Source organism: Ictalurus furcatus, chromosome 16 (assembly GCF_023375685.1).
Source record: "Ictalurus furcatus strain D&B chromosome 16, Billie_1.0, whole genome shotgun sequence".
In the NCBI taxonomy this organism is placed as follows: Eukaryota; Metazoa; Chordata; class Actinopteri; order Siluriformes; family Ictaluridae; genus Ictalurus; species Ictalurus furcatus.
Window position 1 is genome coordinate 3,341,960 of NC_071270.1, and position 27,818 is coordinate 3,369,777.

General features: G+C 42.1%; 1 protein-coding gene across 1 annotated transcript in view; it reads left to right on the forward strand.

Moving 5' to 3' along the window:
* The window catches only part of kirrel3a (kirre like nephrin family adhesion molecule 3a), a 53,865-nt gene extending 26,331 nt beyond the window's left edge, over positions 1–27,534 (forward strand). Inside the window, exons 6-17 of the mRNA XM_053645855.1 lie at positions 2,436–2,586; positions 4,078–4,183; positions 10,748–10,896; positions 10,984–11,111; positions 11,513–11,639; positions 14,422–14,522; positions 18,469–18,667; positions 19,156–19,263; positions 20,227–20,310; positions 20,528–20,637; positions 21,367–21,453; positions 26,506–27,534. Of these exons, the coding sequence (XP_053501830.1) occupies positions 2,436–2,586; positions 4,078–4,183; positions 10,748–10,896; positions 10,984–11,111; positions 11,513–11,639; positions 14,422–14,522; positions 18,469–18,667; positions 19,156–19,263; positions 20,227–20,310; positions 20,528–20,637; positions 21,367–21,453; positions 26,506–26,916 (1,761 nt within the window). The 3' untranslated portion in view covers positions 26,917–27,534. The remainder of the gene's footprint in view (positions 1–2,435; positions 2,587–4,077; positions 4,184–10,747; positions 10,897–10,983; positions 11,112–11,512; positions 11,640–14,421; positions 14,523–18,468; positions 18,668–19,155; positions 19,264–20,226; positions 20,311–20,527; positions 20,638–21,366; positions 21,454–26,505) is intronic.
* Positions 27,535–27,818: the final 284 nt, after the last annotated feature.

A 27,818-nucleotide genomic window follows, 5' to 3' on the forward strand; every position in this document is an offset into this window, starting at 1 on the left:
AGCTAGCATCTTTTCATTTTCACTATATGGGTGACTGTGTTGTGTCAGCATCAGAGTTTTAGAGCAGGTTCTGTTACTATTTCTCTCACTAATTTTTCCCTATACTTTTGTGTTCCTGATTCACAGAAGGTTATCCAGTGTCTGTTCAAGCTAACTCAGTGTTCAAGCTAACTCAGTGTTCAAGCTAACTCAGCGTTCAAGCTAACTCAGCGTTCAAGCTAACTCAGCGTTCAAGCTAACTCCGTGTTCAAGCTAACTCAGTGTTCAAGCTAACTCAGCGTTCAAGCTAACTCAGCGTTTAAGCTAACTCAGCGTTCAAGCTAACTCAGCGTTTAAGCTAACTCAATGTTTAAGCTAACTCAGCGTTCAAGCTAACTCAGCGTTCAAGCTAACTCAGCGTTCAAGCTAACTCAGCGTTTAAGCTAATTCAACGTTTAAGCTAACTCAGCGTTTAAGCTAACTCAACGTTTAAGCTAACTCAGTGTTCAAGCTAACTCAGTGTTCAAGCTAACTCAGCGTTTAAGCTAACTCAGTGTTCAAGCTAACTCAGCGTTCAAGCTAACTCAGCGTTTAAGCTAACTCAGCGTTTAAGCTAACTCAGCGTTCAAGCTAACTCAGCGTTCAAGCTAACTCAGCGTTCAAGCTAACTCAGCGTTTAAGCTAACTCAGCGTTCAAGCTAACTCCGCGTTCAAGCTAACCCAGCGTTTAAGCTAACTCAGCGTTCAAGCTAACTCAGCGTTCAAGCTAACTCAGTGTTCAAGCTAACTCAGTGTTCAAGCTAACTCAGTGTTCAAGCTAACTCCGTGTTCAAGCTAACTCAGCGTTCAAGCTAACTCAGTGTTCAAGCTAACTCAGCGTTTAAGCTAACTCAGCGTTCAAGCTAACTCAGCGTTTAAGCTAACTCAGCGTTCAAGCTAACTCAGCGTTTAAGCTAACTCAGCGTTCAAGCTAACTCCGCGTTCAAGCTAACCCAGCGTTTAAGCTAACTCAGCGTTCAAGCTAACTCAGTGTTCAAGCTAACTCAGTGTTCAAGCTAACTCAGTGTTCAAGCTAACTCAACGTTTAAGCTAACTCAGCGTTCAAGCTAACTCAGTGTTCAAGCTAACTCAGTGTTCAAGCTAACTCAGCGTTTAAGCTAACCGCGCAAGCTAACACTCAATATATTATTATTATTATTATTATAGCCGACAGGGCGCTATTCGAGTTTATCAAATGTTTACAAAGAACTTACAAAGAATTCAAAGCAGAGTTGCAATGATTTAATTATATGAATTTATAATGTGATTTGGGATTGTATCTGTCTGTCTGTCTGTCTTTCTTTCTCTCTTTCTTTCTTTTGTTCTCTATCTTTCTTTTTTTCTTGACAACTCTATCTAGTTCTAATTAACAACTTTATTTCTGTCTTTCTTTTTTTGTCTTGACACGACTATGCCTACTTCTAATTAACAACTTCTTTCTTTCCTTCTGTCTGTCTTTCATTGTCTTTCTTTCTTGACACAACTATATCTAGTTCTAATGAACGATTTCTTCTTTTCTTTCTTTCTGTCTTTCTTTCTTTCTTGACACAACTATATCTAGTTCTAATTAACGATTTCTTTCTTTCTTTCTTTCTTTCTTTCTTTCTTCCTTGACACAACTATATCTAGTTCTAATTAACGATTTCTTTCTTTCTTTCTTTCTTTCTTTCTTTCTTCCTTGACACAACTATATCTAGTTCTAATTAACGATTTCTTTCTTTCTTTCTTTCTTTCTTTCTTCCTTAACACAACTATATCTAGTTCTAATTAACAATTTCTTATTTTCTTTCTTTCTTTCTTTCTTTCTTTCTTTCTTTCTTTGTCTTTCTTTCTTGACACAATTATATCTAGTTCTAATTAACAATTTCTTCTTTTCTTTCTTTCTTTCTTTCTTTCTTCCTTAACACAACTATATCTAGGTCTAATTAACAATTTCTTATTTTCTTTCTTTCTTTCTTTCTTTCTTTCTTTCTGTCTGTCTTTCTTTCTTGACACAACTATATCTAGTTCTAATGAACAATTTCTTATTTTCTTTCTTTCTTTCTTTCTTTCTGTCTTTCTTTCTTGACACAACTATATCTAGTTCTAATGAACAATTTCTTATTTTCTTTCTTTCTTTCTTTCTTTCTGTCTTTCTTTCTTGACACAACTATATCTAGTTCTAATGAACAATTTCTTATTTTCTTTCTTTCTTTCTATCTTTCTTTCTTCCTTAACACAACTATATCTAGTTCTAATTAACAATTTCTTTCTTTCTTTCTTTCTTTCTTTCTTTCTTTCTTCCTTAACACAACTATATCTAGTTCTAATGAACAATTCTTTTCGGTTCTTTCTGTCCGTCTCTGTGGTCCGTGGTCCACGTCCGTGGTTCACGTCTGTCATTCACGTCGATCCGTTGCTGTCGTATTCGTCCGTAGACGCTGTTGCGTGACGGCCACAGAGAGAGCACGGTCAGCACCCTCTACGTCTCGGCGTCCAACATCGAGAGCGGCCAGCGCATCACCTGCCGAGCGTCCAACAAAGCCGCGCCCAACGGCAAAGAGGCCACGGTCACCATCGACATCCAGCGTGAGCCTGAAATTACTTACACACTGGAACAACAGCACAAACATCTGGCTTCATTAACAAATAATTCAATACCGCTCCGTTGTGCCATGTCATGTGTGTGTTTTTTTCCACATTTGACTGTTTTATACCAGATAGTTTGTTATTACCCAGACCGTTGACAGACACGTCAAAGAGTGTGTATTTGCATTTATATAACCTCAACTGTCACTACTCATTCATCTGGGGAAAGAAAAACAACAACAAAAAAAACAAAAACAGATGCAAATATGACCGATTCTATTAGAAAACTTATGATGTGAACAGTTCATATCTGACAAGAGGCATTTTCCTGAGTGTGTTTCAATCCTCGGAGATATTTAGCATGACTAATGCTGCAGTGTGAACCGGGGTGTAAGACGGCGTTTTACTTTTGACAGCTGCATTGTTCCTGGGTTTAAACTCCGCTTCACTCTTTTTCACAGAACTACTAAAAAGTGCTGTGTTTATTTGTAAAAAAAATTTTTATGGCGTAGTCATGCAAAACAGTGCTGAATTTTTCCCTCCGAGCCAAGTCCCCCCCCTCCCCTCCCCTCCCCCCTTTAATCGGTCTTTAATTGACGGAAACGTATTCCGTTATGGGCATGTTGCTGTGGTGGAAGAGGAAACAAACACTTCAGAACGTTCTGTTATTGGAAAATAATCAGCTTCTTCTTCGTCACACCAGCGTGCCGTCGATGATTATCCTATAACAGCAGGACATGCGGCACTTTATTCCAGTCTCCCAACAGTTCCTGCTAATGGACTTCTTCACGCCGGTACGGTATGAGCCATCGGCGCGTTAAATCGTTCGGAAAAGTCTGCCCACGACAGCTTGGGTAATTAGCTCAGGAGTTCTAACACTTCACGTACAAGACCGCTTTATACCGTCTGCTTTATTTGTCCCCGAAAGCGAGCAGAAAGAACACATCGATTAAAAAAAAAAAAAAAAAAAAGGAAAAATAAATAAATAAATAAATAAATAAATAAATAAATAAATAAATAAAAGCCTGGCCGTTAAATGCGTCCCGTCTTCACGTAAAATGTGGACGGCGTTTGCATAATCGCCCTGTTATTTTCAGCAAGCGCTCCCTTTAATCATGTGCAGTTAAAAATAAATAAATATATAAATAATTTTAAAAAAAATGTAAAAATAAATAAATCAAAAAAGTTTTCGAATTCAGCAATTAGCAGGCGAGCCACAAGTCACGGAAATCATAACGCGAAGTCACGCGCATTAAATGGAAAAATTTATTATCGAGCCTTTTTAAAAGCATTCCGTTTTGTTTCTGTGTGTGTGTGTGTGTGTGTGTGTGTGTGTGTGTGTGCATCATTTGTTTTGGGTTTGTTCTTTTATCTACAAAGCGCATTCCTGATTAATGTTTCGTTAGCGAGAGCTGCCCTTGCAGTGTTGGGCTCGCTGTGTGTGTGTGTGTGTGTGTGTGTGAAGCTGATTATTTCCTCCGTCTCTCGCAGACCTTCCTCTGGTGAACCTCTCTGCGGAGCCGCAGCCCATTCTGGAAGGGAATCCGGTCAGGTTTCACTGCTCGGCCAAGGCCAACCCGCCTGTCACTCAGTACAGGTGAGAGCGCACCGGACATCTCCCGGCGGTTTCGACGCTGTTGGCCCGTGGTTTTGTGGCCAGGCCGCTCTGAACGTGTTGCTAGACCTGAATTACGAGATCAGGTTTCGAGCAAACTCGACAGTGAACGTGTTGGAAAGTGGTAATGATTTACCAGCCGTGTATTCATTTTCCATACCGATTATCCTACAAATTGTCGCCAGGGAACTCTGGGTACAAGGCGGGGGAAAACCCTGGATGGGGTGCCGACACGTCGCAGGGCAGATCGCACACACTACTGACTACTAGGCTACAATGCATGTCTTTGATTTGGGGGAGAATACACAAGCTCCTTGTACAATGGGCGGAGGAAAGACTCGAACCTCCAACCCTGGAGGTACGAGGCAAACATGCTAACCGCTAAGCATCCCTTTTGACTTCTACTTGGGTAGTGGTGACGGGGGAGTGGTAGCTTAGCGGTTAAGGTTACTGATCAGAAGGTCTGTGGTTCAAGCCCCAGCGCTGCCAGGCTCTGGGTTCCTGATTGGATAGTTGGAGGTTCAAGCCCCAGCACTGCCAAGCTTCCACTGCTGGGCCCCTGGCACCCCTTGGTGCGAAGGACGCCGTATCGTGGCTGACCCTGCGCTCTGACCCCAACCTCATAACATGCTGGGATATGCGAAGAAAAGAACTTCACTGTGGTGTAATGTCATCTGTAAAGAGAGTTATGGCTGCTAAATACATCTGCCAAATAAAGAACTATAAACTGGATGAATGAGGGAATGAATGGGTTGTGTTGTGTAGCGCAGAATCGATGTAAACATCATGTATCCGTCATTCGACTCCCTCGCCCCGGAATCATTCACGTCCCGTTTAAACACCGCTTTAATAATATAATAAACCGACTCCCTCCGTTTAATTACGGCAGAGAGACGGGATAAATTATTGATGGCGGGAGGAACGCTTCTGGGACGTGGTGTGCACTTTTCCAAATGGATTTCGCGAGCGGAAAAAGTGAAAACAAGCGAGGAGGATGGATTCCATTCGATACCCGATGCGATATTCATGCGCTTACATAAATATTTGAATTACGGTGCGAGGCTCGGCGTCCTGCGTCGTCACGCCTCTCGTATGGGAAACTCTTCAGAATAAAACTGGGTGTTTATGGAGATTAGCGTTGAGTTCGCGTGATTATAGGGAAGCAGTGCAGTTCGCTAATAGTGCGTGATGCGTGATGCTCGGGTTTGCATGAGGGTTTTAGTGATGAGAACGGAAATGGATTCGGTTTCGGTGGAAGATGTTTGCGTTAGTCTGAGACAGACAGACAGAGAGAGAGACAGACGGAGAGGTGGCAGAGAGACAGACAGAGATGGAGAGGTGGCAGAGAGAGAGACAGAGACGGAGAGGTGGCAGAGAGAGAGACAGATAGAGAGACAGAGAGGGGGCAGAGAGGCAGACAGAGATGGAGGGGTGGCAGAGAGAGAGACAGAGACAGAGAGGGGGCAGAGAGGCAGACAGAGATGGAGGGGTGGCAGAGAGAGAGACAGAGACAGAGAGGGGGCAGAGAGGAAGACAGAGATGGATAGGTAGCAGTGAGACAGACAGATAGAGACACAGACAAAGAGATAGATAGAGAGACAGAGAGGGGCAGAGAGACAGAGAGGGGGCAGAGAGACAGACAGAGAGGGAGTAGAGAGACAGACAGATAGAGAGACAGAGAGGGGGTAAAGAGACAGACAGAGAGAGGGCAGAGAGACGAAGAGAGAGACAGATAGACAGAGAAACAGAGCGACAGACAGATAGAGGGACAGACAGATAGAGAGACAGAGAGGGGGCAGAGAGGCAGACAGAGATGGAGGGGTGGCAGAGAGACAGACAGATAGAGAGACAGAGAGGGGGCAGAGAGACAGACAGAGAGACAGACAGACAGAGAGACACAGACAAAGAGATAGATAGAGAGACAGAGAGGGGGCAGAGAGACAGACAGAGAGGGAGTAGAGAGACAGACAGATAGAGAGACAGAGAGGGGTTAAAGAGACAGACAGAGAGAGGGCAGAGAGATGAAGAGAGAGACAGATAGACAGAGAGACAGAGAGACAGACAGATAGAGGGACAGACAGACAGAGAGACAGATAGAGAGACAGAGAGGGGGCAGGGAGGCAGACAGAGATGGAGGGGTGGCAGAGAGACAGACAGATAAAGAGACAGAGAGGGGGCAGAGAGGCAGACAGAGAAAGACAGAGAGACAGACAGACAGAGAGACACAGACAAAAAGATAGATAGAGAGACAGAGAGGGGGTAAAGAGACAGACAGAGAGAGGGCAGAGAGACGAAGAGAGAGACAGATAGACAGAGAAACAGAGAGACAGACAGATAGAGGGGTGGCAGAGAGACAGACAGATAGAGAGACAGAGAGGGGGCAGAGAGACAGACAGAGAGACAGACAGACAGAGAGACACAGACAAAGAGATAGATAGAGAGACAGAGAGGGGGCAGAGAGACAGACAGAGAGGGAGTAGAGAGACAGACAGATAGAGAGACAGAGAGGGGTTAAAGAGACAGACAGAGAGAGGGCAGAGGGACGAAGAGAGAGACAGATAGACAGAGAGACAGAGAGACAGACAGATAGACGACAGACAGATAGAGAGACAGAGAGGGGGCAGAGAGGCAGACAGAGATGGAGGGGTGGCAGAGAGACAGACAGATAAAGAGACAGAGAGGGGACAGAGAGGCAGACAGAGAAAGACAGAGAGACAGACAGACAGAGAGACACAGACAAAAAGATAGATAGAGAGACAGAGAGGGGGCAGAGAGACAGACAGAGAGGGAGTAGAGAGACAGACAGATAGAGAGACAGAGAGGGGGTAAAGAGACAGATAGAGAGAGGGCAGAGAGATTAAGAGAGAGACAGATAGACAGAGAAACAGAGAGACAGACAGATAAAGGGACAGACAGACAGAGAAACAGACAGAGGCAGAGAGACAGACAGACAGAGAGACATATAGACAGAGAAACAGATTGACAGACAGGCAAAGAGTCAGACAGAGAGACAGACAAAGAGAGAGGCAGAGAGACAGACAGTCAGCAAGATGGACAGAGAGACAAACAGACAGACAGAGAGGCAGAGCGATCGAGACAGACAGAAAGACAGACAGGCAGAGAGACAGACGGGCCGCTCAGCTGTGTGTGAAATTGGGATGAAGTGCACAGAATTTCTTCCTCTCCAGCACAGAAAGTCGAGTCTCCCAGGTTTAACCTTGCTCTCAATCATAGCAGGAAAATGAAAGCTCTCCCCAACGACGCGTCCGGATTCAATACACACGGACAAAAGGTAGAATCCGAAGCAAATGGAGAGGATCAGTGAGCCGAGGTCCTAAACGCCCACGAGGGCAAAGTGGGAATGAATCTCCGCCACGCGGATGCACTCTGTTCCGTTTGGGTCAAAAAGTTATATTATTAAATATTATATAATAAGAAATAACAAGAAAAGAAATACATCAATAAGATTTCAAACGCAAAAAAAAAAATAACAATTACGTGGAAATATTATTCAATTAAAATATTACAGAAATATTATTGTTTAGTAATCAATAAAATAATAATAAAATTAATGTATTGAATAAAATAAATAATTTAAATAAAATAAAAAATTCATTTAAATAAAATAAAAATATTAATTTAATATTAATTTTAATAAAAAATTAATTTAAATAAAATATATATGTTTTTGTTTTAAATATTAAAGCAATAATTATATATATATATAAATAATTTTTTTTTAAAAGAAATTTTGTGTTAGATTATGTGTTTGCTTAATTCTCTGAGTATAAAATATATTTTCAACTTAAAAAAAAAAACAAAAGGTTTTTAAAAAGTGCTGGAGTTTGTACATCTCTGTCTGTTTAAAAAATAAATAAATAAATTTCCACCTGTGCGTCGGACTTCGGGCCACATTTTTGTATTTTCATCAATACTTTTAATGTTTAATTGTCTGTGACATTACGCTACACGGGTACGTTTTTTGTTTTGTATCTTGCTGAGCACAGCGCGTCGTAAACGTGTAAATGAGACTCGTTTCGTATCTCTCCGGTTTTCTCCGTTTGCTTTTTTCACCAAGCAGAATTTGTTGCGAGGTGAAATTCTTCGTCTCTTGTTTGTCACCTCAGAAGTGTCTAATGGAGGGGGGAAAAAAAATCAAAGCCTGACGCGAACAGGGTTTAACATGTGCCGTGGGTGGGCCTCTCGTCGCCTCGCCTCGCCTCGCGTCGGGCTTATTTTGGCATGTGGAGCCTCGGGGAGATAGCACGTGCCACCCAGCATGCCTCTTTCCCGCTACAGAATAAAAGCGACAGGGGGGCATCAGTCTCTAGCAGAGCACAATGATCTCTTCTCTTCTGCACTGTTGTCTGGTTTGAAGTTTCGCAGATATACGGATATCTTTTACACGGCGGAGCTGTGTTTACTCGCCACGTCTCTTCCCAGCAGGGCGCCCGTTGCTTTAGCGGACGCCGAAACGTAGCGCGCATACATAGCTTGTACCTAGAGCGACCCCTATTCGTCCGTCAGGAAGCGCGTTCCGTAACCGAGCCGTAACACCGACCAGAAGCGCGTTTAACATGTCAGACGCGCGTGTAATCCGCTTCCGACCGTTTTATTAAAATTTATTTTTGTCGTTCTTAGCATGGTTCGAAAAAAAAAAAAAGGGGGGTTTATAAGACTATCTTAAAGAGCTTGGGAGGAAATTGAATTTTGCCGAGGAGACGTGGAAGGAAAAAAAAAACCAAACACGGTCGCTCCTTTGATCTTCAAACGAAGGTCGTAATCCGCGCCTGATCTTCGTTCTCGTTTACGTGCGGCGGTACGTGACGCGTAATTGTACATGCAAATCTGCTCCCAATTTCCTTTCCCGATTTAGGCGCCGTCGATTGCCAGCTCATTATCCGGGTCTGGCTGAATCCGCTGGAGTTACACTGGAAGTGTTTTTACCGCTTGACATGTAATCTTACGGGACGCTAATACCCGTCTATAGAAAGTGTTTTTATTATTATTATTATTATTATTATTATTATTATTATTTCTTTCCCTACGAGCTCTAGTTCATCATGCAAAAAAATTCTAATAATAATAATACAAAAACTAGAATGTGCTGCATCAAGTGCTATTTTCTAGTCTTACCAGACTAGTGTTGGGAAATGGAAACGCGCTCACCGTAACGTTGGGAAATCGTAAATTCGCCACAGCCGTGCTGTCTAGGTGTGAGGAACGGCTTGATTCTCTCTCCCCCTGTCAATCACAGCGACACTAACCAATCGTGGGTGTCCGTGAGCTCGTGTATGCCGAAGAGGGCGGATAGCGCTTTCCTCGGAGTCTTACGCTGCGCTGTGATGCAGCGGTTTGAAAAGATGCGCTTGGTCGTATCCAGCACGTTCTGCCGTGTGAGTGTGGAGAGAGTTGGTGAGAATGTGATGAAATTATGGAGCAAAATTGATACAGTTACAGTTACAATTATATGATTGGTTATTATTATTATTATTATTATTATTATTATTCCTACCAGCACAACGATCCTTTCACGACGATCATCCGCATTATATTTGCAGTATTTTGCCACCTTCTGTGTTATCAGTCCCCTGGGTTTTTTGGGGGGGTTTTTTGGGGTTTGTTTGTTTGTTTGTTTGTTTTCGGGGGGTTGTATTAGATACAACTCCAGTAACTCATACACACTAAAAAAAACAATCTGGCAACCTCTGGCATGTGGGGTCATTTTAATAATCGAAATGGACCAGCCAGAAAAGTTGCATGTTTGAATACAAGGAACTTTCCAGACGTAAAACTATATATATATGAATATATATTGAATGTAACTTTTAAACTTAAGTCTCAGACTCCAATTCAGCCATTTTTGTTGGGATTCAATCTCACATCTGAGCCATCTGTTAGACCGTCATGTCACTCTGGAGCCCTTTCGTAGAGTCATCGAGACTAATAAGTCCTGTTGAAATAAGTCGTCCTTCCAAAAAGTATTTAAAAAAAAAAAAAAAAAAAAAAAAGAGGTCATTGTATATCAACTGCACAAAGGATAGCCGAGATCCCACTCGACTGATCGAAACTTGCAGGAGTAACGCACTTGGTTTCGCCTCGGAAATCACAAACGGCGGTCCGTCTGCCGACCTTTCGTTCCGTTTCCTTTCAAACGGAGCTCCGGCTCAGGCCGATGTCTTTTTTATTTATCTATTTATTTATTTATTTATTTAAATAATATCCCATCAAAGGGCGTGTGAATAGCTGTGACGGTGCTGGAGAATCTCATAATGTCTGCCCCATTATTCCGGGCGTGCTTTGTTGACGGGAAGAAAACGAAAAGGCCCGAATGGAGAGAGAGAGAGAGAGAGAGAGAGAGAGAGAGAGAAAAAAACAACAACAACGGGAAAATACTTACATTAGACACGTCGCTTTCAGATCTTCACAGAAGCCTGCGAATAAAAGACAAGCGGGGGAATGATGTGGGTGTGGGGGGTGGGGTGGGGCGGAGAAGCATCTTTTGATGTGTTCGTAAGAGTTTTTATTATTTTCGTCTCACAATAGATGGGCTAAAGGCGGCACCGTGATCCGGGACGCGGTTGGAGAGACGTACGAGGTGGCTGTGGATCACTCGTTCTTCACCGAGCCGGTTTCCTGTGAGGTCACCAACGCGCTCGGGAGCACCAACATCAGCCGCAACGTCGACGTCTACTGTGAGTTACGCGTTTACCGATACCGCTCCGTCAGACAATGGAACGTAGCGTTAAGGTTTACGTGACTCGTTGCTGTTACGTGTGCAGTCGGACCTCGTCTGGCAGCCGAACCGCAGTCCCTCCAGGTGGATTTGGGCTCGGACGCCGTCTTTAACTGCGCCTGGATGGGAAATCCCTCGCTCACCATCGTGTGGATGAAACGCGGCCACGGCGTGGTACGCACGACTCCGTCTCAACATCATGAAACAATTAAGCTTCATTAAACTTTAGCACTGTCACGAATAGGTGCCGTAACGCTTCTTAAAATGCCAATTAACAAGATTAGAAATATCACATATGCGCAATCCACACCCCCCTGACACCCACCCCTCCCCCTCCCCCTCCCCCTCCCCCTCGCCCACCCCCCCAGCATGTTCAGTATAATCACTTACTCCTTACCATGACGGATTCAGCAGCATGTGTGCCATATGTTAGCGGATCTCATCTCGCGCATTTGTTCTATTTCAGGGGACTCGGAGCATCTGCCCCTTTTTCATTTTGGTTATTAAGTAAGAACGAGAGAGATGTGTTAAAGGGACGGTGTTAAAGTTTACACATGCGTCTACTTTCCGTTCAGGTGCTTAGCAACGAGAACACGCTGACCCTGAGGGCCGTGAAACAGGAGGACGCCGGGAAATATGTCTGCCGGGCCGTGGTTCCTCGAGTCGGAGTCGGGGAGAAGGTGGTGACTCTTACCGTCAACGGTAAATAGATGTGATCTCTCTCTCTCTCTCTCTCTCTCTCTCTCTCGCAAGAAAGATGATGATGTGATTTGGAAAATCTGTGAACTAAACTGTAACACCGAGCAGATATACGGTCCCTACTGTTTAAATTCATGTGGGGCAGTGGTAGCTGGATTCTGATTGGTCGGAAGGCGTTGATTAGTTCTATAGTACAACATCCATCTGGTTCCATGGCAAAGCAATTCTGCTTGTTTTTATTTCTCACAGAAGGATCCCGTCGTGCTTTTTATCCGTTTGCAGTTACGCTTAATGTTGTAGCATGTCCATGAAACGTGGTCTTTTCTGTTTTCTTCCTCGTGAAGTTAATAATCCAAACAACAACAACAACAACAACAACAAAAAACAAACCGCTACGAAGAAAACACAAACCTGCATGAACTCTTCTGTCCTGAAAACTTTCTCTGACACTGGAGACTCCTTCCGTAAATACCACGTAGACATCCCTTTACGTCACCGTAACCATCATACTGTCGTTTGTTTGTTTTTCTTTGTTCGCATTTGAAAAAAAATAAAGTCAACGTTACACGATAGCAAATTTGTACAGTCATGACATCTTCCGAGACGAGTTTATGTTTTTACACGCTTCCTCCAGTACACGTAGTGCGGAATTTATACGAAAGCTGAAACCGATCCGATCCGATCTGCTCTGAATTCCATCGTTCCTTTGAAGTGATCAATAAATGATGAGCAAGAGTTCGGAGTTGTGCAGCGGGCCTCGAGGACGACGGAATCCATCTAAAAGTATCGGTTATTCCGTCTATCCGGGACGTTTCGCAGACGTCCGGGGATTGAGTGCGTGATCTTGTCAGAAATTCCACCCAGGCGCCCTGGTGCAGGATATAAAATACTATATATATATATATATATATATATATATATATATATATTAAAAACCCTGCGTTTTGTTCACGCTTTGCTAAAGGGCAAGTTTTAGAGTCAGATATGGCAACGCTTATTCAATCAGATGGAAAAGGCTCGTGGCGTGCGCTCGGATCGTTTTGATTTTTGCTGGAAGGCCCAGCGCCCTTGAGCTCCTGCAATAACCTGGTCCTTTCCTCAGCGAGCCAATAAGACGCTTTAATGCTTTTTGAATTCTTTATTTATTTATTTATCCGGTTCCCTGCGTAGTGTTTGGGGACCTGGCTATTCCGTTCCAGCCGAAAACAAATACTCCTGTTCAAATATTTGCGCTGGGCTTGGAAATTTTTAAACAGCCCTTTTTGATGATACGATCTGCATGCGAAGAAAATACATAATTAAGATTTTTTTTTTTTTTTTTTAAAAACAGCCATTTTGGATTTTGTATCGTGGCTATATTAGCGAGATAGATCGTTAATAATCAGCGTGCGTAACGAGTGCGATATTACAGAGCTGAAAGAACGGATTGAAGTGCGGGAACGGATCAGTCGCAGCGTTTGAGCTGTTTAAGCCCTAGCGCGACTGCTGAGTCAGAGAGAATTAGCATCAGCGTGTGATTAGCATCAGGTCAAAACACACGCTTTGAATTGGGGAATCTGGATTCTTCTCTCCTTGGCGTTTCTTTTCTCCATCCTTGCTCTGTAGGAGAAGGGCTGTCTGTAAATAAAAGGACGAATTGTTGTTATTCTGTCTCACGGGGTGTTTGGGAGAGACACGACTTCCTGTTTCCTATTCACGAGCTGTAAATCTCCACATCCTCCATCCCTCCCTCGATTTCTCTCTCTCTCTCTCCCAGGCCGAGGCCGTGAGATAAAGGCGTCTAATTATAGCGCTCATTTACGACGCCGATCCCCCTGTCTGATTTTGTTCAGCTCCCCAGGGCGGAGTCATTCGGAACGCAGCGGCGCTTCTGAAAAGGGCCACGACGCTATCTCATGCCTCCTTGCCGTCTTTGCATCTGTGCGTAATTAAGAAGGGGATGAGGAAGAACATTTGCTTCAGTCTTTTTTCCCTGCAAGGGAATAGCACAGGCCTCCGTGGGAGCTCACCGGCGTGAACGTGAGCGCGAACGTGAACGTGAGCGCGTATATTCCGAGATCTTAATCCAATTAAAATGGAAAATCTGCTGATCTCGGTGGTGCATAACGACTTCAGAGTTGACATTTTGAATCATTTGGGAGACTTTTATTATGGGATTTGAAACGACAACCTTAACGCGAGGTCTTTACGGCCGGTTTCTATAGTAACAGCTCATTCACAGGGGCTTGTATAGTTGTTGATATGGGGAAGTTTCCTGTATGGAGGCATTTATTTAGCGTTCATGGAAGGAGTCTCCAGTGTCAGTGAAAAACAAAGGCCGGTGACAGAATGACTGTTTATTTAGCGCTGTTATGTAAGTCAGAACATTGAAGCGTAACTACGAACGGGTTAAAAAAAAAAAAGAATCAATCTAGCGGGTCCTTATTTGATGGGTGAAAATTTTGTAATCGATGGGCCGAGTTGCCGTGGTGCGAGAGGAATAAAAGAACTTTCGGGGCTGCTAAGAGGAACTCCATCGTCGATTATTTTCCTGCGACTGAATGACAAGACGTGTTTTCTTATATATATATATGTATATATATCTCAGTCATATGCTTGTTGAGTCTCATGTCAGCTCAGTTACATATTTTATAATACAGTGAGAAATAAAAAGGAATAAATGCTCTGAATTTTTATGCTGTGTAGGTGTGGTCCTGTCCCTGCAGGCTGTGTGTGTGTGTGTGTGTGTGTGTGTGTGTGTGTGTGTGTTAGGCACTCACACACTGATTGTCATGCCCGATTTCAGGCCCTCCTACTATCTCCAGCACCCAGACACAGCAGGCTCTGTACGGAGAGAAAGGCCAGATCAAGTGCTTCATCCGCAGCACTCCTCCTCCAGATCGCATTGTGAGTGCCGTTCTCCATTTCTCTCCATTTCTCTCACTCTCTCTCTCTCTCTTTCTCAAAAACACACTGTACTGATACAGACAGAAATGTTACACTGACTATAAGATGGAGCTACAGAGAGGCAGCTTTTGTTCTTTCGCGTTGTGATTACCAAGCCAAGAGGAGGACGTGACACGGCTGTGTGTTTGCGTCCTCGGATATGATTTTTGAAGAGAATGCGGGAGGGAGGGAGGAGAAATACATACAGGAAGGAAGGAAGGAAGGAAGAAAGGATACATGCTAGAAGACGGTCAGGAAAGGATGGAGGGAGGAAGAAAGGAAGGACAAATAGTTGCAGTTAGAAAAGAAGGGCAGAAGAATGGGAGGAAGGATGGAAGGAGGGATGAAGGAGAAATATTTGGCGGAAAGAAGGAAGGAACGATGCTTGCTGGAAAAAAGTAAGGGAAGGAGGGAGGGGGAAAAAGGAAGGACAAATTGTTGCAGTTAGGAAGGACGAATGGGAGGAAGGAAGGAAGGAAGGAAGGATACATGCTAGAAGAATGTCAGGGAAGGAGGGAGGGAGGAAGAAAGGAAGGACAAATAGTTGCAGCTAGGAAGGAAGGACAGAAGAATAGGAGGAAGGAGGGATGAAGGACAAATATTTGCTGGAGGAAGGAAGGACAAATACTTCCTGGGGAAAAAAGTAAGGGAAGGAGGGAGGGAGAAGAAAGAAAGGACAAATTGTTGCAGGAAGGAAGGGAGGGATGGGGGAAAGAACGAAGGACAAATTACTTGCTAGAAGAAAGTATGCATGAATGTATTAGTTTGTTTGTTTGTTATTTTTGCTTACTTGCTTTCCTTCCTTCCTTCATCTCAGACGAATCCCCGGTTTCTCTTTTGACCGATCCCCTCGCTCAACCATCATCGAGTAAATAGCAAACAAAAAGAGAAAGAAAAGCAGAGCGAAAGAGAGAGAGAACACACAGACTTAACGCCTAATGAATTAGTTCTGTATGATTTCCCAACGTCAAAGCGTCCCCTTTTATTAAATCGTCCCGTACGTTTACTGCGCGGAAAAGAAGACGGCTCCTTATTCGTAAAATAAAGCTGGATAATGGCCGGCGATATAGCGCACGGTCCTCTGAAGTGTGGCCGACTTTATCATCCGAGACTAATGGGGTTTAAAGGAAATATGTGTTTCGTCTCTTGAGGAGGTTCAGTGTGTGGGCGCCGAGGACACCGGAAATTCAAAAGTCTAAAAGAAATAACCGTTACATTCCTTACTTTTATTTCTTTTTTCTTAATGTAAGTAAACGACGTGTGTAAGTAAACATAGTGACGGACAGCGGTTGTTATTAGCGTCCGAGCTGTTATTTCATGCCCCGTGTTCAGGCTAGCTGTGCTAACATTTAGCTGCAGGGGGTTTTGCAGGTGTGATATCTGGGGACAGGATGTTAAAATAACTGCTCACCTTTCCATCCTCCTGAGGCGTCACACTCCAAATTGTTCACTTCACATGCTTTTAAATCGCATTTTTACACTGCTTTTCCACATGCGGGTTAGTGTTTAGTCCGTCATAGGCAATATTTGGCAACACATTATTTGCGTCCTCCCTCTGGGCCTTTATAACACATTTATAATCATTGTATTGGATATTTCGAGAGTGTACTGTATCTGCGTCTTACGAGAGCATGGAATTAACCTAGAATCACTTATTTTCGAAGCCATATTTCTAATGAACGTTTTAATTTAAAATTAAAGTGGTAATCAAGCCTTCATTTATGACACAGTTATAAAGCACTATGTATGTATACTGTATAGGTCTCATATAGAGTCTATAATGTCTGATACCTACTGTATATACCTCATATAGTATCTATAATGTCTCATACCTACTGCGTATACGTAATATAGTGTCTGTGATGTCTTAGACCTACTGTATATGCCTTATGCCTCGTCTATAATGTATCATGCCTACTGCAATGCCTCATATAGTATCTATAATGTCTCATATCTACATTATATATCTCATATAGAGTCTATAATGTATCATACCTACTGTATATACCTCATATAGTATCTATAATGTCTCATACCTACTGCGTATGCCACATATAGTATCTATAATGCCTCATATCTACCTTATATATCTCATACAGAGTCTATAATGTCTCATACCTAGTTCGTATGCCACATATAGTATCTATAATGTCTCATACCTACTATATATACCTCATATAGTATCTGTAAAGTCTCATACCTACTGTATATACCTCATATAGTATCTGTAATGTCTCATACCTACTGCGCATGCCACATATAGTGTCTATAATGTCTCATACCTACATTATATATATATCATAAAGAGTCTATAATGTGTCATACCTACTGTATATACCTCATATAGAGTCTGTAATGTCTCATACCTACTGCGTCTATGTAATATAGTGTCTGTGATGTCTTAGAACTACTGTATATGCCTTATGCCTTGTCTATAATGTCTCATACCTACATTATATATATATCATAAAGAGTCTATAATGTGTCATACCTACTGTATATACCTCATATAGAGTCTGTAATGTCTCATACCTACTGCGTCTATGTAATATAGTGTCTGTGATGTCTTAGAACTACTGTATATGCCTTATGCCTTGTCTATAATGTCTCATACCTACTGTATATACCTCATATAGTATCTATAATGTCTCATACCTACTGTATATACCTCATATAGTATCTATAATGTCTCATACCTACTGCGTCTATGTAATATAGTGTCTGTGATGTCTTAGAACTACTGTATATGCCTTATGCCTTGTCTATAATGTCTCATACCTAGTGCGTATGCCTCATATAGTATCTATAATGTCTCATACCTACATTATATATCTCATATAGAGTCTATGTCTCATACTTACATTATATATATATATATATATATATATATATATATATATATATATATATATATATATATCATATAGAGTCTGTGATGTCTTAGAACTACTGTATATGCCTTATGCCTTGTCTATAATGTCTCATACCTACTGTATATACCTCATATAGTATCTATAATGTCTCATACCTACTGTATATACCTCATATAGTGTCTATAATGTCTCATACCTACTGCATATGCCACATATAGTGTCTATAATGTCTCATACCTACATTATATATATATCATAAAGAGTCTATAATGTGTCATGTCTACTGTATATACCTCATATAGTATCTGTAATGTCTCATATCTACTGCGTATGCCACATATAGTGTCTATAATGTCTCATACCTACATTATATATATCATAAAGAGTCTATAATGTGTCATGTCTACTGTATATACCTCATATAGTATCTGTAATGCCTCATACCTACATTATATATATCATATAGAGACTATAATGTGTCATACCTACTGTATATACCTCATATAGTATCTGTAATGCCTCATACCTACATTATATATATCATATAGAGACTATAATGTGTCATACCTACTGTATATACCTCATATAGTATCTGTAATGTCTCATACCTACATTATATGCCTCATAAAGTGTCTATAATGTCTCCTATTTATATTATATATCTTGTATTGTGCCTATAATGTCTCATGCCTACTTTATATGCCTCATATAGTCTCTGTAATTACCTTTCCTGCACAGTATATCAGATAACTGTTGTGTATGCCTCATATAATATAAGTAATGCTTGATGCCTAATGCATATGTCTCATATGGTACTTATAACATCTGATAGATCGTGTATATGTCTCATATAGAGTCTGTAATGTCTCATACCTACTGTGCATGCCTGGCACGAGTAGCTCAGGGAATTTTAGCCTGCAATATCAACATGATAGGAAAGTCCCGGGCTAACTTAGAGATGTAGCAGAAGGTTGGTTTTTAAAATTTTTTTAAAAAAAATAAAAAACTAAACTAAATCTTTATATCTGTTCCAGGCCTGGTCTTGGAAGGAGACGGTCCTGGAGTCGGGAACGTCAGGGAGGTACACGGTGGAGACGGTGAGCACGGAGGAAGGCGTCATTTCCACTCTGACCATGAGCAACATCGTCCCCGCCGACTTCCAGACCATTTACAACTGCACGGCCTGGAACAGCTTCGGCTCCGACACCGAGATCATTCGCCTCAAGGAACACGGTGTGTGTTTGTGTCTAGAGAGAGCGAGTTTAATTTATTCCCGTACTCCTGCCCCAGAGTGATTAAGCGCACCGCCTTGATTATTTTCGAGGACGAGGGCAACGAGTCCCTGGTAAGCTCCTTTACTTGAGTAAATGTCAACAATTTAAGTCTGCAGAATTCCATAATGACTTTCCGATCTCTCATTTATAATCTAATTTCAATTGCCCTAAATCACTGTTTTGTTCACATTTATGAGCCCTTTGAAATATTTATGTGGGATTAGACGGGGCTTTCTCATTCAAACGCTGCCCCATTTTCATTTATTAGCTCCGTCTCGCGAGGAGCGACCGACTCTCCCTGTAGGATTCCTCCGAAGCTGATGTTAAGAAAACCTCGCCTCTATTCTGTCTCAAGTGACGAATGGACTTCAGATTTAGTATTTATTTATTTATTTTTTCTTCTTTTATTCACTGATTACTCCCCCGGGCTCTGTGTGTCCTCCGTAGGGTCCCTGCGCTTGGCCGTCATCATCGGGGTCGCGGTGGGAGCTTTCCTGGCGCTCATCGTCCTCATGGGGACTCTGGGGGCTTTCTGCTGCGCTCGCCTGCAGAGGAGTAAGTGCTCCGGCTCCCCTCCTTCCTCCGTCTCTCTCACTCTCTCTCTCTTTCTCGCTCTCCCTCCCCAGGGCTGATAAATGTATGAAGAAGAACGAGAGCAGCAAGCAGAGCTAGTCCTCACCTCCAGTTTGGAGCACGTCCTTAGAGAGGCGCTGTTGTATTATTTTTTTGGTTTGTTTGTTCGTTTTTCCGTTCCGCGTGACTTGAATCAGGCTTCACGGCGAAATATTAACCCCTTACGTCCTGCCGCGTAGGGAGGGATTGAAACGGAATTGGACACCCTTTTTATTCTCTCTCCTGCTCGATATGCAAACTAAGCAGAATTTTTGCCGAACTGTGCGAAAAAGTAAGGAATAAAACACTCCGTGTCGTACCGTTATCGGAAAATAATCAACAGCACGTCCTAGAGGGTTTGTTTTATTCCTCGATAATCCTCAACGATTCCGCGTTTTGCTTATTGACGAGCGATACATCATAGTATTTATCCATTTATATTTACATTTCACGTTTAAACCTCCTTTTGCTTGTCGTTGATTGGTACAAAGCGCTGACACTGGAGACTCCTTACAAAAATGATTTTTTTTAAACTTGTATAACAAAACTGATATGTTTATCTTTGTTAAATATTAGCAACTGCTGTTGTTTACCAAGCTTAACTTCCTTTTTCTATCCTTCGTTATTTTCCTTTTGTATAAATACATTTTTATATATATATATATATATATATATATATATATATATATATATGTATATATATATATATATATGTATGTATATGTATGTATATGTATATATTACTATACAGTGTATTCTTTTATGTATAAGGTTATATTTGATTTGAGACACAGCCCCGGTCTTGCATGAAGCTAAATAATAAAGGCCTGGTGGATTATTTATTTATTTATTTTGTCCCCTTCTGACCCTATCATATTTATGTGCATGTTTGTCGTTGTGCCGCAGAAGACATGCACCTGGTAATGTCCTCACTGCCCGTCTCGCTCTCTGCTCGCCAGAGAGAACTCTCGAGTGCAATTAAGACTGAAAGTAAGCTCCAGTCGCATGCTCTTTTCTCACTTTTCTCACATTTTTTTTTCTTTCTTTTGTTTCACCCCTGCTTAGCGAACAATTCAATGCACGCCGCTGTAATGGGCTAAGTAGAGCGCTGTGATGTAGTGCTAGACGTTCAGCTGGGATTTGGGAGGCCGGTGCTTTTTGAAGCGCTGAGATGACTGCTCTGACTAATCACTGCGCTGTCTCTCAGGCCTCAAAGGGGTCGTCTCGGCAAAAAATGACATCCGGGTGGAGATCGTTCACAAGGATCATAACGCGGCGAGGGAGACGGAGGAGCACGCGGGCGCGAAGCAGATGATGGTGAGTCCTGCCAGTTCTCTTTTTCCCTCAGTGTTCACTTCCTGCTGCGAAAATCTGCTCGATTGGAGCAAAAAGCTCACGGTGCTGTTTCACTAAGCAAAATACTGAAACCCAGTGTGCTTAGTGCTGTCGTCCCTCTCTTTACTCTCTCTCTCTCTCGCTCTCTCTCTCACTTTCTCTCACTCTCTTTCTCTGTCTCTCTCTCTGTCTATCTGTCCATCTGTTTCTCGATCTCTGTCTGTTTCTCTCTCTGTGTATTTGTTTCTCTGTCTATCTGTCTATCTATATATTTATATCTGTCTCTCTCTCTCCCTCTCCCTCCCTCCCTCTCTTTCTCTTTCTGTCTGTCTGTCTCTCCATCCCTCTCTCTTTCTCTGTCTGTCTGTCTATCTGTCCATCTTATTTCTCTTTCACTCTGTCTGTTTCTCTCTCTTTGTATTTGTTTCTCTGTCTATCTATCTATCTATCTATCTGTATTTCTATCCATTTATCTGTCTGTTTCTCTCTCTGTCTGTCTGTCTGTCTGTCTGTTTTTCCCCTTACTCTCACTCTGTTTTTCTGTTTTTGTCTTTCTGTCTATCTATTTTTCTCTCTGTCTGTCTGTCTCTCTCTCTCTCTCTGCATCCCTCTCTCTCTCTCTCCCTCTCCCTTCCTCTCTCTTCTTCTTTATGTCTGTCTCTCTCTCTCTCTCTCTCTCTCTCTCTCTCTCTCTCTCTCTCTCGGCCGCAGATGGAGCGTGGGGAGTTCCAGCAGGAGTCTGTGTTGAAGCAGCTGGAGGTTCTACAGGAGGAGGAAGAGGAGTTTCAGCACGTTAAGGTGAAGCTGATGACCTGCTCTCGCTCATCCGTCCTCATTCAGCGCACTCGTCTAAGCAGTGTCGTCTCTCTACGCAGAGTCGTCTCTCATAGTCGTCTCTCAGTCTCTCGTCTACGCAGAGTCGTCTCTCTGAGTCGTCTCTCAGTCTCTCGTCTACGCAGAGTCGTCTCTCATAGTTGTCTCTCAGTCTCTCGTCTACGCGGAGTCGTCTCTCTGAGTCGTCTCTCAGTCTCTCGTCTACGCAGAGTCGTCTCTCTGAGTCGTCTCTCAGTCTCTCGTCTACGCAGAGTCGTCTCTCATAGTTGTCTCTCAGTCTCTCGTCTACGCAGAGTCGTCTCTCTGAGTCGTCTCTCAGTCTCTCGTCTACGCAGAGTCGTCTCTCATAGTTGTCTCTCAGTCTCTCGTCTACGCAGAGTCGTCTCTCTGAGTCGTCTCTCAGTCTCTCGTCTACGCAGAGTCGTCTCTCATAGCCGTCTCTCAGTCTCTCGTCTACGCAGAGTCGTCTCTCATAGCCGTCTCTCAGTCTCTCGTCTACGCAGAGTCGTCTCTCATAGTCGTCTCTCAGTCGCTCGTCTACGCAGAGTCGTCTCTCTGAGTCGTCTCTCAGTCTCTCGTCTATGCAGAGTCGTCTCTCTGAGTCGTCTCTCAGTCTCTCGTCTACGCAGAGTCGTCTCTCATAGTTGTCTCTCAGTCTCTCGTCTACGCAGAGTCGTCTCTCTGAGTCGTCTCTCAGTCTCTCGTCTAAGCGGAGTCGTCTCTCAGTCTTTCATCTACGCAGAGTCATCTCTCATAGTCGTCTCTCAGTCTCTCGTCTAAGCAAAGTCGTCTCTCATAGTCGTCTCTCAGTCTCTCGTCTACGCAGAGTCGTCTCTCAGTCTCTCGTCTAAGCAAAGTCGTCTCTCATAGTCGTCTCTCAGTCTCTCGTCTACGCAGAGTCGTCTCTCAGTCTTTCGTCTACGCAGAGTCGTCTCTCATAGTCGTCTCTCAGTCTCTCGTCTACGCAGAGTCGTCTCTCTGAGTCGTCTCTCAGTCTCTCGTCTAAGCGGAGTCGTCTCTCAGTCTCTTGTCTACGCAGAGTCGTCTCTCTGAGTCGTCTCTCAGTCTCTCGTCTAAGCGGAATCGTCTCTCAGTCTCTCGTCTAAGCGGAGTCGTCTCTCTGAGTCGTCTCTCAGTCTCTCGTCTAAGCGGAGTCGTCTCTCTGAGTCGTCTCTCAGTCTCTCGTCTAAGCGGAGTCGTCTCTCAGTCTCTCGTCTAAGCGGAGTCGTCTCTCTGAGTCGTCTCTCAGTCTCTCGTCTAAGCGGAGTCGTCTCTCAGTCTCTCGTCTAAGCGGAGTCGTCTCTCTGAGTCGTCTCTCAGTCTCTCGTCTAAGCGGAATCGTCTCTCAGTCTCTCGTCTAAGCGGAGTCGTCTCTCTGAGTCGTCTCTCAGTCTCTCGTCTAAGCGGAGTCGTCTCTCAGTCTCTCGTCTAAGCGGAGTCGTCTCTCTGAGTCGTCTCTCAGTCTCTCGTCTAAGCGGAGTCGTCTCTCAGTCTCTCTGTGTACTACACAGTACACACTACAGCTTCACACTACACACTACAGCTACACACCACACACTACAGTGAACATGGCGGAGCAGAAAATCGATCGTTTCGTTTAGACTGGACGAACCTCAGCGCCTTTCAGAACCATGTAAGATTCAGACCTCAGCATCATCCTGCACCGGCCTTAGCGAGAGTCTCAGCTGTACATGTTCAACTCCGAGGATCAAACAAGGCTAGTTCCCTAGCTAGCTAACATACCAGACAACTCTGACGCCCTCGCCGGATCGCTACAAATTCAATTTCATTATGTTGTTCCTCGGAGCGCCTGTTTGTGGACAAAATAAATTTAATAATACATTTCTTGTCAAAATGTTACTGCCACGTTTCTAAACAGAGTCGAATTTGATTCTCAGTACTGTCTAACCACAAAAACTAAATATTTGATCATTTTCCATAAATTTTTTATTTATTTCTTTTTTTAGAAAATCCCAATACGCTATCACTAAAACTGTTTTTAAAAAATTTATTTAATTCTTTCTTTTAAGTATTTATTTGCTCCTTCGCTAAATGATAAATGTCTCAGTGGGTCTTGTAGAGAGAGAGAGAAAGAGAGAGAGAAAAAAGAAAAGAAATCAAGCCTTCCTCAGAGCTGTTCGTTGTGAATATTTGACAGCGAGTCCTTGCTCGGTTGTCTTCGGCCACATTTGTCATGATTTCCAAATGACTTTTAAATCAAAGTGTTTGTGTAGCGCTTGGATGAAGCGCTGGAGTGTGATTTATTTCTTTTTCAATCCATTTTTGCTTAAACTGGGAGGTAATAGGGGTCACGCTGCTCTCATGCCTGCGCAGTCCGTCTAATGAAAAGCCAATTAATATCTGCTTCAGGCTTCAGACGACAGACTCGAGATTTTTACACTCGGACGTAAAAGCGAAAGAAACGACGCGTAAACAAACTCCCGACCGCGCGATTAACGAGTAGCAATCGATACAGACATCATTAGTTTTCTGTTTGTCTTATTAATTCTTTCTTTCTTTCTTTTTCAAATGGAACTAGTTGTACACGAGTGCGCGGATTTCGGTTTGTGAACGCCTAAGGAAAAAAAAGAATATGCGAGAAAAACCTTTTGGATTCGTTTTTTTTTTTTTTTTGAACGTCTCTTGGACACGATCTCTCTTATACTGTATGTTTAGCAGTGTACTCTTTCTACAGGAAAACATTCCTTTTCCTAGAATATCCGTATTTACGGAATAATCATTTACACAACATTATTTATGAAACCAAAATAAACGCAGAGGATTTGTTTCAGAAACGCTGATCCGAACCCGAGTCGGCGAGGCCCGTTTAATTAGCCGATAACCAGATTCGACTGTTTACGCTTACGTGCGAAGCGACTGTTTCACGCGCTTAAACCCGTGTAATCTTTTAAACAAGAGCCACGTCTGAGTCTGTTCCGTAATTTTCATGTCACGCCGAGTATAATTAGCGCCGCTCGAACTTGACCTTGGCTTCTCGTGTGTATAAATCATTTCATGGAGCTTATTTTTGGGCTGGAGATAAAGGCAGGGAAACCTGTTTGAATATCCCGCTGTGGGACTCGTACGGACTGTGACGGTGTTTTGGTAGAAGGTACTGTAGTATTCGGCGTCAGAGCTGGGCGATATGACGATATAAATATCGATATTGTCCAATCAATGAAATTATCAATGAAACTGCAGAATTACAGAATTTTATCATTATTATTATTATTTTTTTAAATTGCTGAATTTATTTCTGATTAAATTGTCGCAGTACCGTTCTCTTTATGATTTTTTTTTTCGAAATATTCTTTAAATATATACTTGCATTCAAAAGTAGCCGCTTCGGCGTGAACGCGTCGAAGCTTTAAAATGTGAAAAGCTTCAGATTTTTTCATTGTCACAGTTTCAGATTTAATTGGAAGCAGTTTCTTTGATGTTAAAATATTATTAATATACTTTTTTTTTTTTAATGATGCAGTGTTGAAATTGAATCACAGTGTTTATCGTTAAAGTGTCACAATGCATTCATTTTGGGTTTTTTTTTTTTTTCTTTTTAGTGTAAAATGTAAAAATCTATGTTAAAGTTTAATTTAAGAATAGAAATTTTAAAATAATTTTTCCTCATTTTCTGTGACAAATAATTGTGGTGGTAATAATAATAATAATAATAATAATAATAATAATAATAATAATAATAATATGGTGTCTATGCACCTTTGGTGCTTGGCCCCCTAATAATAATAATAATAATAATAATAATAATAATAATATGGTGTCTATGCACCTTTGGTGCTTGGTCCTCTAATAATAATAATAATAATAATAATAATAATAATAAGATGGTGTCTATGCACCTTTGGTGCTTGGTCCTCTAATAATAATAATAATAATAATAATAATAATAATGATAATAATAATAAGATGGTGTCTATGCACCTTTGGTGCTTGGCCCCCTAATAATAATAATAATAATAATAATAATAATAATAAGATGGTGTCTATGCACCTTTGGTGCTTAGCCCCCTAATAATAATAATAATAATAATAATAATAATAATAATAATAATAATAATATGGTGTCTATGCACCTTTGGTGCTTGGCCCCCTAATAATAATAATAATAATAATAATAATAATAATATGGTGTCTATGCACCTTTGGTGCTTGGTCCTCTAATAATAATAATAATAATAATAATAATAATAATAAGATGGTGTCTATGCACCTTTGGTGCTTGGTCCTCTAATAATAATAATAATAATAATAATAATAATAATGATAATAATAATAAGATGGTGTCTATGCACCTTTGGTGCTTGGCCCCCTAATAATAATAATAATAATAATAATAATAATAATAATAAGATGGTGTCTATGCACCTTTGGTGCTTAGCCCCCTAATAATAATAATAATAATAATAATAATAATAATAATAATAATAATAATATGGTGTCTATGCACCTTTGGTGCTTGGCCCCCTAATAATAATAATAATAATAATAATAATAATAATAATAATAATAATAATAATAAGATGGTGTCTATGCACCTTTGGTGCTTGGCCCCCTAATAATAATAATAATAATAATAATAATAATAATAATAATAATAATAATAATAAGATGGTGTCTATGCACCTTTGGTGCTTAGCCCCCTAATAATAATAATAATAATAATAATAATAATAATAATAATAATAATAATAATATGGTGTCTATGCACCTTTGGTGCTTGGCCCCCTAATAATAATAATAATAATAATAATAATAATAATAATAATAAGATGGTGTCTATGCACCTTTGGTGCTTGGCCCCCTAATAATAATAATAATAATAATAATAATATGGTGTCTATGCACCTTTGGTGCTTGGCCGCCTAATAATAATAATAATAATAATAATAATAATAATAATAATAATAATAATAAATGTATTGTTGAAATGTATAGTATCACAATATGGCCCAGCCTTAATTCTGTGTGTGTGTGTGTGTGTGTGTCATGTGTTTTCAGGATCCGACCAACGGGTACTACAGCGTGAACACCTTCAAGGAGCACAACGCCACTACGTCGGCTGAAGTCCGCAACCCATCCGGATCAGCGACGCTGGGTAAACAGCGCGTACCCACAGGCATGTCCTTCACTAACATCTACTCCACGCTGGGGGCCGCGCCCAACCACCGGCTGTACGACTACGGCGGCCGCTTCGTCCTGGCCATGGGCTCCAGCTCCATCGAGCTGTGCGAGCGCGAACTCAGCGATTCCGGATCCTTCCAGGACGCCCCGTGCGACAGCAGCGCGAGCAGTTACTTCGACAAAGCGAGCAAGGCCTCGGCTTCGTCCTCGACGCACCACTCGCAGTCGTCGTCACAGAACTCGGACCTGACACGGCCGCTGCAGAAGCGCATGCTCACCCATGTCTGAGCATAGAACTCTCTCTGAACCTCGCCAGGAACCACACGTTCCACTTGAAACCTTTGAGATGTTCGACGTCCTTTGCTCGGATGACGCCGATAGTGTGGAACGCGTCGGTATTTTCTAACAAGCAACGACTTTTGTACGTTTTACTGAGCCAGTCGTTTCGCAGTGACGCAAAACAATTCTCATCGAACGTCGTTCCATGACAATCAGGATTCCATCCTTACGCTTCATTTTAGTGTCTTCAAAGTTTTTTGGACATATTTTGAGGAAAACGGAAAATTTCTCGTCAAATGTCATTCCATGACAATCAGGACTCCACCGTCACGTTGGGTTTTGTTTTTTTGCCATTTTCTCCCAATTTTTGATCCTGTTCCAATTTCTCCCCACTCTCTCTGTATTCCCTGTTCCGCATACATGAGAATCACATGCCTGGTATTGGATAGTGCCGCTGTGATTGACAGGGATGAGAAAGGGTGTGCCCCTCCCACCCAGACAGAACGGCTCATCTTTGCTCTCGGACACTAGGCCACGGCTGGCTGTGACGTCGTCAGGATTCAAACTCGCGAATCTCACAACGATTGGACGAACGCTCTTCCAGACTTTGTTGGAGTAGCTGGATCTCAGCCACGGTTCTCCCAGAGAAGCACCAAAACAAAACAAAATCCTGTCCCCAAAATGATTTCATTATTGTATATTCTCTTCCCTTTTTAGGTTCTTCAGCTATCTCTGTGCGTTTAAAACTCATTTGGAATGCATGGCGGATGCAGATCGTGCGATGTTTACATATCGGGAGGAACGCGGAAAACGCCTCGTCTGAAATCGCCTACTCAATGTGAACTCTCTTAACTGACCTCAAGCGCTTAATCTAAGTGTGTACATTGTTTTTATTTTCTATTCCAGCTTTC